The sequence below is a fragment of the Balearica regulorum genome, chromosome 1, assembly GCF_011004875.1.
Source record: "Balearica regulorum gibbericeps isolate bBalReg1 chromosome 1, bBalReg1.pri, whole genome shotgun sequence".
Classification (NCBI taxonomy): Eukaryota; Metazoa; Chordata; class Aves; order Gruiformes; family Gruidae; genus Balearica; species Balearica regulorum.
Genome location: NC_046184.1, coordinates 88,626,442 through 88,644,515, shown reverse-complemented (window position 1 = coordinate 88,644,515; position 18,074 = coordinate 88,626,442). Strand labels below are relative to the sequence as shown.

At 41.0% G+C, this 18,074-nt stretch overlaps 1 protein-coding gene across 2 annotated transcripts in view; it reads right to left on the bottom strand.

Annotated features, from left to right (window-relative positions):
- The window catches only part of GSK3B (glycogen synthase kinase 3 beta), a 153,778-nt gene that overhangs the window by 8,923 nt on the left and 126,781 nt on the right, over positions 1-18,074 (bottom strand). The window contains exons 9-10 of one of the 2 annotated variants that reach the window (XM_075765029.1): positions 8,256-8,294; positions 5,669-5,855 (exon numbers count right to left, since the gene is read on the bottom strand). In XM_075765029.1, coding sequence (XP_075621144.1) covers positions 5,669-5,855; positions 8,256-8,294 — 226 coding nt within the window. The remainder of the gene's footprint in view (positions 1-5,668; positions 5,856-8,255; positions 8,295-18,074) is intronic. The other variant, XM_075765038.1, reaches the window with a different exon arrangement.

Genomic DNA, 18,074 nt, shown 5'->3' with positions numbered 1-18,074 from the left:
AGTGGTGCTGCTTTGGGCACTGGTTCAGCAAGCAAGCAAGCAGCTGCCACAGTTGCTCCAAGAGCTTCGGGGATTCAGTTCTTTGGCTCACTCAAGCATCACTTTCTCAAGGACCCAGGAACTCAAGACCAATCTCTCACAGCAGTCTCCTTGAGCAAGGCCAAGGAGAGGTGACTTCTCCTTTCAAAGCAGAGGGAAAGGCAAAAGGGAGCTGGTTTCCTGGGCAATTTAAATGGACAAGAAAATGATGCAACCCTTCTTTCTGAAGACATTAACCAAGGAAAAAATAGTCATGTCTTCTAGGCGCCAAATCTAAAGTAGCTTCAATGCGTATGAGGATGAGAAATAGGCATCTTACAGCCACAAAGGTGGGAGGATTAAGGGCAACACATTGCCAAATGACAATCTTCTGGCACCCTTTCAAGAGAATTTAGTGCCTCAGAAGGTGGGACTGAGCTGAGACAAGACAGGTCCTGTTTGTTTCAGAAACAGGAGTGACTGACTATCTCTTGAGGAAGCAACGTCTGGTGAAAAGGATGTGAACAGTCCCCTCACAGAAGGAGACTGATGACCTGTGGAGCTCCAGCAGGTCATCTGGAGGAGAAATTACAATAGACAGCTTTTTACATAAGACCTCCAGATAGCAAGGGCTGTACAGAAACCAGTCCAAATCATGCCATGGGTTCTGTAAGGTGGTTTTGCACAGTCTTAAATCATTTGGGCTCTTTTTTGAGAGCCTATTCCTTTTCTTTAACACAAGCTTTAAACTTAGGGCCTAAAGGGAGCAGAAGTCTACTTGACAATTTTTTCCCCACTCCATTAAGTTACATTAAGTTTCTTTACTGCTGGGAGAGCAAGATGCAGAAGATTCACCTGCTTACAAGCCTCTTATCACTACACATTTTGAGACTGCCCTTCAGCACTTACGAACACAAGCTCCAGCCTAGAATCAAACAGAAGTTGCTACATTACCTGCATCCCATCCAATCTATCCTGTAATACTCCACTCAGGTCTAAGCAGACCTAGCTAGTCCTTCTAGAAAGCCTCAATACTCACAGCATTTGTAGAAATACTGATCCTCAGATTCACATGGAAGTAATTCAGAATTCATATATTCGTAATATAATCCAGAATTCATAGGTCTCAATTTTAAATGGAAAAATAAACTGAAGAAACATGAATCCTCAAGTGCCAAAGCTAAACACCAGTGATAAATCTGTAATTTAATATTATCTTGGGTATTAGCTGTTCCTTGCTAGAAAATGTTGCTCCTTTAGTATTTTTTCCAAAGCTATTTTTCGAATCTGTTATTACTGGGAATCTACTGTTTACCTCACTCTTTTGAAAGTTTCTATCGTCCCCGCATTATTTTCTGCACATCACTGGCAGCAATACGGGGCTGTGACCCAAACAAAAGCAGAGCTAAAATGCCAAGGAAACCAAATGACATTTGCTACCTTCTGGTGCTAAGCGATGCCTTGAGGATGCAGCTATAGTCTGCCTGCTTCACTGTAGCCAAAGAACCAGCTGATCTGACAGAACATCACCATTGCAATGGCACTTGAACCCCATTCTCATTCCTCCTATACGTTCATCTAATGCCGTCAGAACATCTCCTTTTGCAGCACCTATTATGGCAAGTATACCAGTTTCTGTTGTTTTTACGGCAAGTGCAACCATTTCTCTGAAGCCACCTTAAAGAGCTTGCATAGAGACTAGCAAGACTGACCTTGCTCCTGTCTTCTCAAACCCCACACTATCTTTCTTGGTATAAAGTTTCTTAAATTCAGCACGCTCTGAATGTCTTGATGCTTCACTTAGAGAAGCGGATCAATTCAGACAACAAACAGCCAAAGTAAATTGAACTCTTTTGGCTGAAGTTTAATAGTAGCTTTGCTTGAGAACTTGTTTGAATTTTTGTTCTACCATATTTTTGCATCTATCCCATCTGTAAGGATAAGACACGTCAATACTGAGGGGAAAAAAGCTTGGCCTGTGGTACCTGCAGTCTACAAAGCATTCAGAACCTCTGTTCTCAGTGATTTCCAACACAATATTTGGACAAGCTGTTGAACTGTAGCCTGCTTATCTAAATCAAACTCGCAATGGAAGGTTGGGTTAATTACAACCAATACTGCTACAAGAAGCTATTGTGACCAAGGCAATCCAGAAAAAGTTTTCAATACCATGATGTGAACAGAGCAGCTATCTCAATTAATTTGTGAGACCCAACTCCCATTCACATCAGCTGGGAGAACACCTTTGGCTTTCTCCTGATCATCAAATCATGCCATTTGCAGCTAGTTTACATCTCCAATAAGGAGGAATGAAAATGTCCAGTTTTACTAGAACACCAGATCATCTTCATTCCTGAAACACAAGAAAATGCTTGGTGTTGGGAAACAGTACAGTGCTCTTTCAGTATCATTATGTTTGATGTATCAACACTTCCAGAATCCCCTAGAAAAATCAGTCTTGTATCATATTTGCTTTGTCACAAGAATAAACTTTCCATGTAACTCAAGTAATTCCAGCAGTTTCTCCTCAACCTAGAGGAGTGCTGGAAGCAGCACAAATTTCATTGTTTTCCTTTCTTCCCCGCCCCTCCCCCGCCCCCCCATGACTTGAGCAGAAATACTCTGTCTAAAAAAAACCCCTAGATGTCACTCAAATGGTCACACTAAGGATTTCTGGTCACATTGAAACAGTTTGTTTAGAAATGAAGGGGTGTGTACATATTATTTTTTTTAAAAGTCATAAGCCAGGCTCATTTAGGAAAAAAAACAAACCCCAAAACCCCACAAACCCCCCACACTTTAGCAAAAAAGTTGTCATTGAGAAGCATTATAACTATACTTAAGTGCTGAATCACGGAAGAATTTTACAGTCTTTAATGGCCAACATGGAGTGATGGTAACATTTGTGACTCAGCACAATCACCGACATATTACAAGAAGTTTAGGAAATGGTAGTCATTTCACGGATTGTTTGAAAATTCAGCTTCTAAGAGAAAAATTGCTTTCTGTGCCTTCTGTCTTGCAGGTCTAACAGCCACTGAACTGCAGCTTTGTGGCTAGTGGAGGTACCTCCTTGGCCAAAACAATTTTTTCAAACCCCAACTAGCATATAACATTTGTTTAAATACTAAGGGAAACTTACAGGCAAGACATTAAGAATGACCAGATGAAGCTCCCTCCAACAGATCTCATCTCTACAATAAAGTACCTACATGCCCCACAACTACTGCTGGCAGCCAAAGACCACAATCTTTATCTTCCATATACTCTCACCACTTTTTTTTTTTTCCTAAACTGTATCTGAGCAGCATCAGTGCCCAAGATCAGCAAATTTGGTATGATGCTTAGGTACTTTCTGAAAATCAATTCAATGCATTAATGGTCAGATTTATGCTGTTATTTCTAACAGTTTTGCTTTCCAGCCTTCTGCAGCTACCTCCTACTTCATGGGTTTCAGGCAACTGGATATAGCCAAACAAAACACCTCTAAAACTTAATATTGTCTGTTGAAAACAAATATTGTTCAAAACAAAAGGATGTCTTTCATTACTTTTTAAATTACCAGATGACTTAACATGAGTCATCATCTGATTTTCAATGACCTGATCTATTTCTCAGTTGGGAGTTCTGCGCTGGACGAGCCAATTTGACAGGATCTTGCACAGTTTGGCTAAAGAGTGAGGACTGCACAGTGGTCACAGGAGAAGCAAAAGCTTCTTGTGTATCTTGAGGTCGTAATCAGGCCTGCTGCTAGATGAGACTCACTGCTGCATCTTTATTAATTACAAAGGTCTTAACACCACTGCGCTAAGCAAAGTATTTATTTTTAAAAACTCTGGTTGTTTTTTTTTTGTTTGGTTGGTTTTTTCAGTTTGGCTGGTCACCTGCAACAGAGCTTATGTGGAAATGCATTACTGACCAGCCTCTGTCCTGCCTTCCCTTTTTAGATGGTAACACAGGCACCTGCCCATGACAGAAATCTGCTTTTTTGAATCTTAAGGAAATTGCTCCACTGGAACGGATGTCTCTTGCCATTCCCATGAGTCACTGTGCAAGGGGAGAGCACATCAGCTCCCATGGATGGCAAAAGAGGAGCTTTAAATTTGCTTGAGTGTTAAGGTAGCTTACTCAGCAGTTCCCACACTGCGTGGGGGGAAATGAGGTACATGTTCCCAATGCATACATTTATTTTTCCCCTAAGGATTTTTAAAAAGACTCATTATAGAGCTTTTCAATCCTTTTTAAAATCTTTGTTTTCATGTAGTAGACAGGCCCAAACTTAACATCATTAAGAAACAATTAATAAGAAATACTTTCAAAACGAACAGAGGTGAAGCTGTATTAAGATACTGGGATCAAAAATACCTTAGCTACTGAAGATGGCCTTAGAGTGGAAAGAAAATGCAATTCATGAGTCCTGTAACAAGAAAGTACCTGCAACATAACTACTAAATTCAAAACAACACATGCACGAATCAGCACAGAGGACAGTGCCTAGAAGCACAAGCTATTTTCTTCAACACTTTAAGGCGTTCATGGTTTAGAAATGTTTTAGTATACTCCATATATTTACCTTCTGCAAGGCAGTCACTCAAAGCAAGTTAAAAGTTTATTTCCAGACAGCTTAAAAATACTACTTTGTACAGACATAAGCTTTCTGTCCCTCTCCCTTTGCCCCCCCCCCCCCTTTTTTTTTTTAATAAAAGGGCTCCACATGTTGAAGGAGAGGGCTGTGTTTCACATTTTGGCAGATGGGCATTGCATGCACTGAAGAGTTTGAAAAACTATATTGATGCCAACTGAACCAAAAGGTGGTTTAGACTTTCAACAGAAAATGCACACAGATCTATTCTTGCTCAAAGGGTGAGAATTGGCAGCTAATCACTTTAAAAAAAAAAAAGTGCTGCAAAATTAATTACTAGCATATTTGTATGCCACACTTCTCACATTCCTGTCTTGGCAGGCAAAACTGTTCTATGGGGGATATCAGTTTTACATTTCTGACTTCTGTGGGGAAAAAAAAAAAAATACATGAATGGTTTTAAAATTTGATACCAGTCTGGCTTCAAATAAAAAAGCTAGTTATCCGTCATTTTTACCGTTTCTAAATGACTGAGTCAATCTAATGCCAGATGAACTGTACATCACAAACTCTGGACACTAAAGCCTCTGTATTTATCTTGCATCCAGAAGCGAAATGGGCAGCAACACTACAAACTTCCCTGCCAAACCTAATATGCATTACTCCTTGCTATGGTGTTTCAGGTATGAAGGAAGAGGATCATCTCCAAAACAATAACCTGATCTCCACGGTCCATTGACACAAATCCACCAGCTAGGCTGCAGACACTGAACTGCAAATGTAAGCGTTCTTGATACAATCCAATAGTAACAACCCCTGGTCCCCTGCACTAAATTTGAATCGAAGGCACCAGGCATCTGAAAAATCCCATAACCCATTTCTCTAAGTCCCTTTCCTCTCTGAGATAGACAGCTGGTTATGCAACCACTTAATAACTTTAGTCCTGCTCAGAGATTTCTTTTTTTTTTCTTTTTTTTTTTTTTTAGAAGGAGTGACACCTGCATTACAGTGAACATTTATCCCAGTGCTGCTTCCTAAAGAAGGGATCCTTCAACGCTCACAGGCTACCTTGAGTGGTGAAATTGAAGAGTGCAGGTTTGTCTCGCCCATTTGGTAACTTGACATTTGGGTCCCGTAGTTCATCGAAGAAAGAGTGCGCACAGGCCTCCAGGGGAGTCAGGCGGGCAGTGGGGGTGTACTCCAACAGACGGCTACATAGCGCAATTGCTTCTGGTGGAGTGCGGGGCCGGAAGACCTAAAAAAACAAACAAACAAAAAAAAAAGGCAAGGAAAAACAGGTTGTCTGGGTATGTTTCTTTTCTTTGCTGACCAGAAGCAAGTCAGAGCAATTAAACCTCTCGCTGCCCAACAAGCTGGAACAAACTTGTGGTTTGTGCTAATCAAAGTCCTCCAGTGAGGATGGGAAAATCCAGTTCCTGGGGTTGAGAAAGGGTTAATTGCAACATCTTGCACTGGAGTGAAAGTGCAATGCCAGCAATAGACTTCATGAGAGCACACTCAGAAAAACAAGTTTAAGAATGAAGGGTAAACTCATTCAAAAAATCATGACACACACAGGTGCTACCAGCCATGCATATGGGGTGAAGATGGGGAGGATGGTTCAAATGAGCAGGATTCACTGAATGTAAAAATTGAATAAGGCCCCGCTACAGTTTTGGGGTTGAGTTTTGTTTTTTGGGGTTTTTTGGGTTTTTTTTTTTTTTTTGGCTAGTGAATGAAGTCTTACTAACATGGACAGGCAGGCAGGTCAGATTGTTGCTATGGAGGCTGCTGTTCAACTTTGGAGAACAACAAGGAAAGCACGGGTGGGGTGCAGGAAATGTCTAGCTCTAATTTGCAAGTTACTCCTTCCGTGACCTTATTCTGGCAAGTCATTCCCGTAAATTTATTGGGATAATTCCTGCACATTTGGTATTTGTAAGGACAGCTGAAAGTTGCATCAAGAGAACCAACAATTTTATTCTAACAGATTTTTACTGTGAGTGATTACAAAAAGGGCTCTTCATTGCAGCTTTGTTTTAAACCTCTAACAACAGTTCTACCCACCACTAATCATACTCCCATCCTCCTTTCTCATTATGCCAAAAGCAAAATATGAGTTAATCATGTACATGACCTGGATGGCCTCCTCAAGCACTTGTGTCTCACTATGTTCCAGGTGATATGCAGGCTGGGGAAAAGGGAGTGGGGTGGGTGCAAGTGTTAAGTTCTGATGCCAGCATTTTTGGTAAAAATTGAGCTAATCCAAAATGCTTTTGCACCAATGCAAGTGAACCCAAGCCACACAGCACCGAAAAGGAAAAAAATAAAACACCAGTGCATGACATGCTAGTTAATCGCAGATGAGGAACTTGCACAGGCACTCCTTAAGTAGGTTTAAAACCAAAGACATATGCTTTTGTGAATGAGAGTCAAACACAAATTCTAAGTTCTCCAGGGACTGAAATTTTATCCCCTTGGTGCCCAGCTGGCTCAGGAGCACCCAGGTTTGCTGCAGCGCGTGCTGTACTAACTTGTGCGGCATGGAATCCTGACTCAGGGAATCAAAGAGCCAGGTACTGAAAGAGCAGAATTTATTTCTACTACCAGCTTATTGCAAAACAAACCAAAAAAAGTTTTTGCATGAAGCCTATAATGACAAAAGAAAAGGTTTCAGCTTAACACTGCTGGTGGAGAACTTCTGCTGACCACTGTGCTGTCAATGTACAGCCATGGGGAGGGGCAGCAGAAGCTGCTTTGTGGCTGCTGCCTGCAGAGCTCGGATTGCTGACCACAGTGCTAAGTGGATCCAACTATCACTCCCAAGTCACAGCCTGACCAGCACAAAATCTAAGACTGTCTCCAACTGCGGGGGGAGGAAAGCACTAAAAAAAAAGCTTTTCTTTTTTTTTAACCCCATAATCAGTAGCACAAATTAGTATGTCTTGAGGTAAATCCACAGAAGTGAAGTCACTTGGTATTTAACATGAGGTAAAACTACTGAGGTCTCCCCCATGCACCTTTTCACTGATGTTTTAACAAGCTTGATTTGCCACAGCTTGAAACCAAAGTACTTCACTGTTAGCTGTTTTTTTCCCCCAAGAAAGCTCACATATCAGCTACTCTACAGATTTAAAATAAAAAATAAATTTTTTTTTTCCTTAAGGCAAAGACAACAAGGCCTTATCTTGAGCAAATTAAGTAGGCAGACGGTCACAAATCTGCCATCTGTAAAAGGCAGACTTATTGTCCACTCTCAAACTCGTTTTCAAGTCAGCGAAACTTTAACATCTGTTTCCTAAACCCTGTTGAGAATTCCTCAGCCTACCTTTAGATCAGAAATTAGTTACTCGGGGTAGGCAGTTGCCAAAGTCTGCCCTAACAGCGTCAAACCAGGGAGGGAAAAAATAAAAAATAAATTAGAAGGCCTCACATGGCCTCCCCCCGCAACGAGTGGTGACTAACACATGAAGTGAGTTACAGGTCTGTGCCCATCTCATCTCAATCGCCTTGTGTTACAACATTTGCCTGGCTGCTGCCTCAAGGATATTGTTTGAGCTCAAATATTCCACTTCTAGCATTTCTCTCTCTTTTTTCTTTTTTTTTTTCCCCCAAGGCTAGGCCTAGTAATTTGAAAAAATTTTTAAGTACATACCCGTACTCCTGAGGTGAAATGTCCTGTTCCTGACGAGTCCTAAAGATGATAATGCAGTGAAATAATCCAAACAGGGGGAGTCAATCCAAAAGAGAATAGTCCAGCAAGGAAAAATATAGCCAATATTATAAGAAATCCATGGTGTGGGGGACATAGAAAATGTTTATACAATTAGAAACTTTAAACATCAGTCTCCATAGCAGCAAGTCCAACTTCACCACAGTGTATGCCAAAAAAAAAAATCGATTGTGCAATGGTGAGGCATAGTATAGAAACATTTTTATATTAAATTTATGTTCCAATGCCAGTGCATTTACTAAAAAAATAAAAAAAATTGAAATCAAAACTCTAACTCAAACTAAAAGGGTAATTGGAATTCCCATCATAAAGAATTTTCAGTCCTTGGTCCTGGATATATACGTCCACAGACAATGGGGCCAGATTAATTTGTCCCCAAAGGTGTATCCCACTTGTAAATCTGTCCCAGAGACACAATGTATATTTTTGGGTTCTTCTGGGGTTTTTTTTTTCAAAAAAACCCCAACCCCCTAGCAATTTATAATTTATGCTGAAGAGAGTAAAAATCCGAGATCTGTACTTCGAATTTGGATGCTTTTAATTTGTGCGAGCTACGAGTGCCTCAGGCCGCCGCGGATTATTCTCCATTTTGGATTGACTTCCCCCGCCACTGGATTTTGTTTGCTGGCGTTATCTCTTTAGGATTCTTCAGGAACTGGACGTACCACCTCTGGAGTGCGGGTATGGACTTAATTTCTCTCTATTGCGGGTTTATTCCCCCTCATACCCGTCGCACCCGTTACTTGAGAAATTTTTTTCCCCTCAATTTGTCCCCTCCCGCCTCCCTTTTGAATAATGCCCTAAGAAATAAAAGCGAAAACCCCTGCGATCTTCCAGCTCTTCCCATTCAACGCAGTTCCACCAGGAAAGCTGCCCAATTCGCCCACCAAGAACTACACGAGTGGCTGCTGCCTGCAGCAATGGGTACACCAGCACTTCCACGACGCGGGGTGCCGACGCCAAAGTAATGCCGGGCCGGCACTCCGTGGTGGGAAGGGGTGGAAGGATGGACAGACAGCAGGACTTCTGAGCCGTGAAGCCCCTCGCATGTATGGCTCAGTGGGAGATTAAGGTCTCTGTAGTTCTCGGTGAGTGAATTGATTTAGTAAATAATCCGCGGATTATTTTTAGTCTGCGGACTAAAATTTAGTGCACGGACTAAAATCCGGCCCATCGGAGCAAAGTCTGTCTCAGTCTAAAATACATCTGGGTGAAAGCAAAAGAAAAAAAATTTAAAAAAGAAAGAAAAAAGGAGAAAGAAAAAAAAAGGAAAAAAGCTAAGTGCACAGTGTTTGGGCGGACTAACATTTAGTATGCAGACTAAATATGGCCGGGCAAAAGGCACAGCAAGTCCACAAATGAAAAACAAAAATAAAACACTGACAGGAACTTTTAAAGCAATCAAATACTACCCCACCGGCGCAGCAATTCATTTTTCTAAAATGAAACAAGACCTTGTGCAAGGCTATTAGTCCACAGGGGGGACCGAAGGCTCAAGTTTTCATTTTAAAAAATGAACCTGTTTTGGAGATAAACAAATGCAAAAAAAAGGCTTTACATATAATATTCTTCAAGGAAAATTTGCACTTGCATAACTCAAAACCTCTTGTTTCTGCAAAGCAAATGAATTTCAGGCTGAGACCCAGGTCGCTGGGTTTTTATTTTGTTGGGTTTTTTTTTTTTTGGATGAGTTACAAAAAAATCTCTGAATGATCATGTCAAATGGAAATGCAGACTCATCCAAAACCACAGCTTTTGCCCCCCCCCCCCGCACCCCTTGTGGTCCCAGTAAATCTGTACCTCACCAAAAAGCTGAGGGACCAGTGCAAGTTCTTTCTTTGTTCAGGCATGCTGGTGATGCTCAAATGCTGACAGACCGTAACAGCTACACAGCAAGGCCAGACACACTCCTCTCTCCTAAGTTACACTGCTATCAATGTGATTTTTTTGTATGTTACTTCCCCTTCATTTTTCTGGTATGACCACCATCTTCAACATTTCAAAAATTATTGCCAGGCTTAAACGACCTAGTTGCATTATGCTGCTCATCCCCAAGTGACTTCAATTTAGATGAAGTCTTTGCACACTAACAGAGCAGTCACATTTTATCTTATCTTGAAGTAGTTCCTACCAGTGTAGCAGAGTTGACGCCCCTTCTGAATTTTATCTTTTTTTTTTTTTTTGCACACATTGGAAGACGAAACAAAAAGGATGGAAAGCACAGGATTCTCCTATTTCACTTCCCTCACATCAGCATTCAGCTCTCAAATAAAACCACATGGGGCAAGAGCGAAGTATTGTTTTAACAGAATGGTTGCTCTGACTTTCAGTTCATTGACATTCTTCAAACAGACTTTCCATGCACAACACGGAGCTCCGTCGTCTTGGTCTAATTAAGCCCCAAAGCCAAAGTTTCACAATGTTACACCAAGGTGCTCTTCTAGCCAGTGTGTATTAAAAGACATGACTTCATGCCATCAACCACTGCGCGTTTTGCATGCAGATTGTGAATACCGCTTGCATGCTGTGATCCCTAAGAGAGCAGAGGCTTATGAAAATGACATCTGTTGCTAACACATCAAGTTTGTGACACCACGGTTAAAAATTTCCTCACCAGCTTCAGAGACTCATTCGCTTTGCCAAGAACCACCCACACCACCGATTCAGGCTGACAGTCTGTGCTCTCATCTCCTTTCGGTTTGTAAGCACATTTTTGATGGCACATGAACATTAGGTAAGAGAGAAAGCTCCTCCCTTCAACCAAAATCTTGTACTGTTTGCAAGCGATCAAAGTCATCAGATGTAGGACACAACCCTCAAATCAACTTTTTAATAATGCAGTCGCACAATACAATTACCATGACTTTATGACATGAAGCGATATTTCTGTCAGGCAAGTTTAACATAATAAGCCTTATGATAAACGTGACACATTAATAAACACAAAAGGAGAGGGAAGAGACACATGTGAGAGCAATGTTGGCACTGAGCTCCACCTGACACAAGGAAACCCAATGCTGCGCCTGAAGCTCTGCCCTTGGGACCAGTCTTGTTCCACGGGCCTGAGAATTTCAGAACGCGATTTCTGAAATATGCCATTTGGCTATGTTGAAGTGCTTAAAACTCATGTGATGCAAATGAAGGTTAAAATGTCCACTAAAGAGCCACTGGTGTTGAAAATTATTTTAAAGTATATAAAAGCCCCATAACTTCCCTCTCTGATTAAATTCCCCTACATTTTTTCTAAAAAGCAGCTCAGAAATAGCAAACGCCTCATTAGTCAAATATCCTTGTCAGGTGGCACTACCACAGAGAGGGGAAAATGAAATAAAGACAGAAGGGTTAAGTGGTTTAGAAATGAGCCAACACAGAACTGGGAACAGGACCAGGAACCTGTCTCCAAAGCTACTTCTTGTTGAGACCACACACTTATTACTGGGCTCCTTCCATTGAGGACCCAGCAGGAACAGAACAAGCTAGCATTTATTATCCAGTGCATGTGCTCTGCTTCTATCAAGTTCTAAAGGAAAGCAACAAAACAAGCAGAACAAAACAGCTCGCCTTCTCAGAATCCCCAAAAATCTACCTCTGGAAGTGCTCTCAGGCTCAATGGGACAGCAGCTACGAACAGCCTAGACAGATGCGTTGCAATGGGATGGCTAAACAGATGGTACGTTGCAAAAGACACGTTAAACTCAACATTTGATTTCCGTAGTTGCAGTGATGCAAATAAGATCTTAATGTTACATTAGTGCTCACTCATTTATTGCTAAGCAGTACTTTCTTTACTGCATACAAATTGGGCAGAGGCAGGGTAATTTACCACCCAACACACCTGGCTTCTTTTCTCATGCTTTAGATGGAGATAAGAGATTTACACTGTCAAAAATAATTGCTCCTACAAAAGGAGCTGGGATACATAAACTTGCCAGGAAAATAAAAAAACTTTTTTTTTTTTTTCTTTTAAGCTAGTCTCCAGCAGAGCTGTTTTCACTCTTTGCCTGGAAAGTCATTACACATCGAGTGAAAAACAGCACTGTACTCTTCAGAAAGAGGTCAGGGCATGGTTTCACAACAGGCACAAATCACCTACAGTTCATGCTGGAAAAGACAGTTCTGCCCTTCTCCTGGCCACGCAAGATCTGCCCTGTTCCCTTGTCCCAACACTTGCGGTTGGGGCTGAATGGTCAGCCAGGTAAGAAAGGTGATCCAAATCCTGAACATTGGTGTTATTCAAGAGGTTTTTGCTACTACACAAACAATAACGCAGGAGGCAGACATCAGGAATATACAGGTGGGAGGATAAGAACTGACCCTGCTCCATGATGAATTCAGGCCAATTATGAAACTGCACCCAAAGCATCATCTCATCTCCACTGTACCTTTGTAGCTCTACAAAAGAGCAGACCCCAAACCCTGAAAGAAGAGTTTGCATTTTCAGCTTTAATTCAAATGCAAGTCCACTTACAAGATTTCTGACAAAAGAATTTCCACTTTCTTTTGTCATCAGTTATAATTAGAAGTGACAAAACGAGCTGTCTATTTATCCATTTCACTGTTTGGTATTCTTCCTCAAATCTACAGTATGAGCAGTCACTTTGGAAGCATTACAAGCAAAACAATCTGCTTAAAAACCAGACAAGAACCAGGAGAGCAGGATGAAGACATGAAAGTGATTCTGGAGGGTGGAAAAACATGCTCGTGAGAGACACCGGACTCTCTATGTCCAAGTCCCAGAGTGTGGGGAAGACAAGACTGCCTGCTACAAGCACAGACGAATTCAACATTCAAAGAAAAGTGATTAGTATAGTAAAACATATACGAAGAATACACACACAGAGGATACTCAGACTAAAATGTTTGCCACGTATTTTTTAGTATTAGCAGAAATTCTTTCACAATATAGGCAGAAATATGGATCCTAAAGCTACCCTATACAACCAAATGAGATTCTGCACAACTTCAGCTGCAGCTAGGAGTGGCCACTTGCTTTGGAAATGTGCCAGAAGGGATGAGCAAGAGCCTGAAGTTTCATCTTAGGCCCGTTTTCCTCTGCTATAATAATTTGGCTTTAAGACACAAACAGAAGAGTGCTGTGAATAGTATAAATAGGAAAAAAAAAAAAAAAAAAGCAGCACTTATGAAGTTGGGAAGGACACTGCCCTAATCTGCTGCAACTTTACTGTGACGGCCAAGTGCTGCAGAGAGAAGTCCTCGTGTATTCATCCACAAGAGTGCACTGCAGAAGGGCAGTGACTCCTGCCTTTTTCCATCTTGACACTGACTTGGAAATTATGATTCAGACAAGAGCTAGCTATAGATTTGGGGATGGTGAAAGAAGCCATTCTTTAGAGTACACTCAAACTTAGATCACCAACTGTGTATTTAAAAAGTGCTTGCATGTGTGAACAATCTTGCAAGTATCTTCAGAACAGGAGAAACAAAGGGCACTAAACTACAGCAGACTGAAGAGATGCACTGTCCATTTTAAAGAGCTGCCTGCCTTGGAAACTGCTTCCCCATCTATACAATGGAGACAAGGCAGAGGTTATGATTTGACTAAAGAAAACAGCCTTTACTGATATAGCCTGCTGTGTTGTTCTGCCACCATGAACCATGGGCATGCTTGCAACTCAGTAGATAAGTCTGTTCATTGTGATGCCATTACCGGCAAACATGTGGAAGTATCCTTGGGTGGGGAAGAAAATCCAAATGAGTCATCTCCCCCATGCAGAAGAGGCCTAAACTATATAATTATATTACATTTACTACAATCTTACTCAAATGAGATTACTAGCTGGATGCAAGGGGAAAGGTGGGCTGTCACAGACAGACATTTTTCATATTTCTGGAAATAATCACAGCACTGTCTTAGTTTTTCATAACCCAGAGGATTTGAGATCTGAAGGTACTATCTGTGTAATGCTAGGATAAAGGCCAGCAGTGATGAGGCCATGGTAAGCAATGCCTATCTAACACAAGCTTATGAAGCACACGTTTGGACCTTTCGTCAGCCACCCCACCCTCCCTGCTTTCCTCCAAAAAGGCCAGAAACATCAGAGAAAGCTAATCACCAAAGCTGAACTTCAACAGCCCTGTGATGTACAATCTTGCCCTTGATCTCAGATTTTCTTCTTGGCTTTCCAGTCACACATTTATAAAGTATAGATGAAGCTTACTGAGAAGAGGAGAAACAAGTATAAAGCTTAGTAGCAGAGATCAGACTGCACTTCCAAGAAGAAAGAAGGCTCAAGGAGTTGAGGTGGCTGAAAGATGCAGAAGGAAAGCTCTGACCTAGTAAAAACAACAGCAGCAAAGCCTTCAGAAAGGGTAGTAACTTTTATTTGATGAGCTGATACAGTTGAAGAAAAAAAAAGGACAGATTTTTGAGTCCAAGATAAACCTGAAGACATGATTGCGTGTCTAAAAGTCTACCCATATTTTTCCCCAACTGTTATTAGTCAGTCAAAAAATATTCCCACCCCAGCAAAACCCTCCTTCTCTTAGAACCTAATGCTACTTACTCGCAGACCAAGGCAGACAAGCAGTAGGATACACCTCTACAAATACAAACTGTTCTAAGTGAAAACAAAGGGAGGTCTGAATACCAGCTACATTACTAAATTAAACACTCTGGTATTCTGAAGACCACCCTCCTAAAAGAACCAAAATGTCCCAGATTCCTCCTTTTGAGGCTGGGGTGCCAGAGGGGAAGAAGAGAGAAGACCTGTTTTGGAAGAATTGTTTGAAAGATTCCTGGAAAGTTCAGATTCTCTCTTCTTTTGCTAGCCAGGGACACGTTGAACTCCCATCATCATCTGCATCACACACGTAACTGGTATAAAAACACGCACATGCTTGGGCAACACAGAGCTATATTGGAGGCAAGAGGGGAGAGAGAGGCCTCCGTACATTTTATAATGAGAGATTCCAGCTCTTAAGTTACAAAAGTACTTCAATCTCAAATTGTCAACAGATTGAAAAACCAGTCTGAGAACAGTTTGCACTGTGAACTCACATTATTGCTGCAGCATATAAAGTTATTTTTTAGAGCGTTAGCTTGACTTCTCTCCTAATCTATGAAGAAAGACCCTTGTTACTTTGAGATCTCTTTCTTCATACTACATCACATTGAATATCAATACTGTATTCGGATGATACCAATCAATTTCTACTAAAAAGTCTAAGATACATTTATGAAGGTGGACTTCAAATTTCCATAAAACTTGTGCTCAAAATTCCAATTCAAGCCTGAAACTGAATGAATCTGAGAAGGATGAGTTCATGAAGGAATATTGTTTATTCAGTCTCAAACAGTTTCTCCGGTTCTTTAAAAAACCCAGAACCTATTTCATTCTGCTACAACACCAGCCATCATTATTCTTCACCTAGTAGGTAACAGCAAATGTAGCAGATTACACCACCACAGCGATACTAAGTAGGAAAACAACATACGTATGCCTGCCAGAAATACCTGGAAAGCAGACCAGAACCAAGTACATCTGACAGAAGTCTGCACCACAGAATTTCAGATGCAACCTATAGGTACTGCAGCTTTTAAAGAAAATTCTTATTTGCCATCTACACACGCTTTTGCAGACCAACAAAGAGCAAAGAAGAGCAAACCACGGACCTTACTTTTGTATAGATTATTGGCCCGGACACAACCAGTTCCAGACTGCATAGAAGAGGTTAAACATCTAGAGAGTAGCTAGACATGCACCTTCACTGAGCATCTCCACTGCATGAAATTAACTCCGAGTAGGGTGTACAAAACCCTCAACTTTGAAAAATACCCATGGTGTAGTAAACACCACAAAGCAACACGGAGAACTCCCTTGTGTCAAAGAGCTTATAGCAGGGAGTGACAATGTTCTCAGCAATTCTCTCTCAAACACACTGAAAACTAGCTGCCTGGAAGTTCGTCGGCACAAAACCTCCTTAACTTCCATCTGCTGAGTACTCTGGTCATAACCAGTCCACAAAAGTAACAGCCTTCTAACTACTGTAATCTTCAGTAAATCTTTAGCTTAGAAATGGCAAAGGTTTGTGCATTTGAGGCTGAAACTTAAAGTTCAAGTCCTGCTGGCAGCTACCTGCAGCACTCTAGTTATGTACATAATTGTAACAATAAAAACATTCGTACTTTCATTTCTTCAGTCATTTCTTTTCTGCTCATTAGACAGCCAGAGTTCAGAAGTGCTTTTTCTCCCATGTTTTTCAATTCTAAGATACAGAAGCTCCAAGAGGATGCATGTGCCCGCTGCTGTGCTATCAGAAGTTATACCAATATAGCTGAGTAAGGAAGACCAATTCTACATAATACTACCACTTAAGTCTTTCACGGCTCAACATGCTCAAAACGTTGAAAGGAAAGGATCTTTATAAGTAATACATTGAAAGGATGCGTATCATTGCCAACACCATACTGGATAATCCACTTTGTTACTTTAGCATTTGTATAATAAGAAAAGTACAGATCTCATAAATGAAGTATCATGTAACCCAATTGTAATAAACGGGTTTAAATGTTATTCTACACCCATCCGATGTCAGGAAGAGATGTGTGCAGAATGACTATGTTGCAAGCACAGCTCTCCAAAACTAATTGCACCCTAATGGAGAATGCAGAATTGTTCTTCTGGCAAGCCCCTCCCAATTCTTTATAATTGACTTTATTTAAGTTGTGATCCTTTAGAACGACCAAAACCCATTCATATAAATTAAGGAAGTCTCAGTTTTTCACTGAAGCTCCCATTTGCCAGAAGATCTCTGTCATGGTCTAACAGACCATCAAGTGCATACAGATGATTCTTAAGACTATTCAAGCAGAAGATCAGTTGCATAGCTAGCTTAGATGCTTACTCTCTGTCCTACAGTAGATCTCTGCTCTCCTACTCCACTGCATATTAATTTAATCCCTTCTAATCCATCACCTTCACTGCAGGAATTCAGATGCAACCCTAGTATTCAATGCTACAAGGCTTTTGGACTTACTCTTGCAACTTCTAACATGATGCAATTTGAAACTGAAGAGATCAACTCCCAGGAATTTCATATGCCCTAGTTTTTTTCCCTGTAAACAACAGGTATTAAAAGCCTCGCTGGATTTACTGACCTCTCATATTGTTATAAATCACTTAACCAACCCACAGAAATAAACTTGGATATGGAAATGCAACCCCAGGATTACTGGGGAAAGGGAGAATTCAGGTGGTGCATAACTTTGAGAATCTATCACAAAAATAGTGACTTGCAGTCCCTGGCCTGGCATGTACCTGGTGGTTATATGGCCTGCTATCACAAAGACCCTTAATGAGCTCTAGCTAGTTTATGTAGAGTTTCTACCACCACAGAGTGTTTGGTCCAAAAGAGTCTGACCTGGACACGTGCTCAGCTAGGAATGTGACCCTTCCATGCATATACACTACTTTCTTAGCAGAAGGAAACCTGAGCCATTAAGATATGAGAAAATACTGCTACTGTATCAGTCATTTCTCAAGCTGCAAAAAGAAAACATTAACTACCCAGGCTTCAACTGCTTAAGACGCTGTATTTAACTTATTCCACACCCAAGAGGCTAATTAAATAATTGTTACCCTTTCCCAAGTCAAATATCCATCATTCCTCCACATGCGGAGGACTACTTAATTGTGTGGCAGTGTATTTGTTTTAATGCTAGCAGTTTCCTCTTCAGTCATGGAGGTTATAATATTGTCTGTATGTACTGCAATAGTGTCG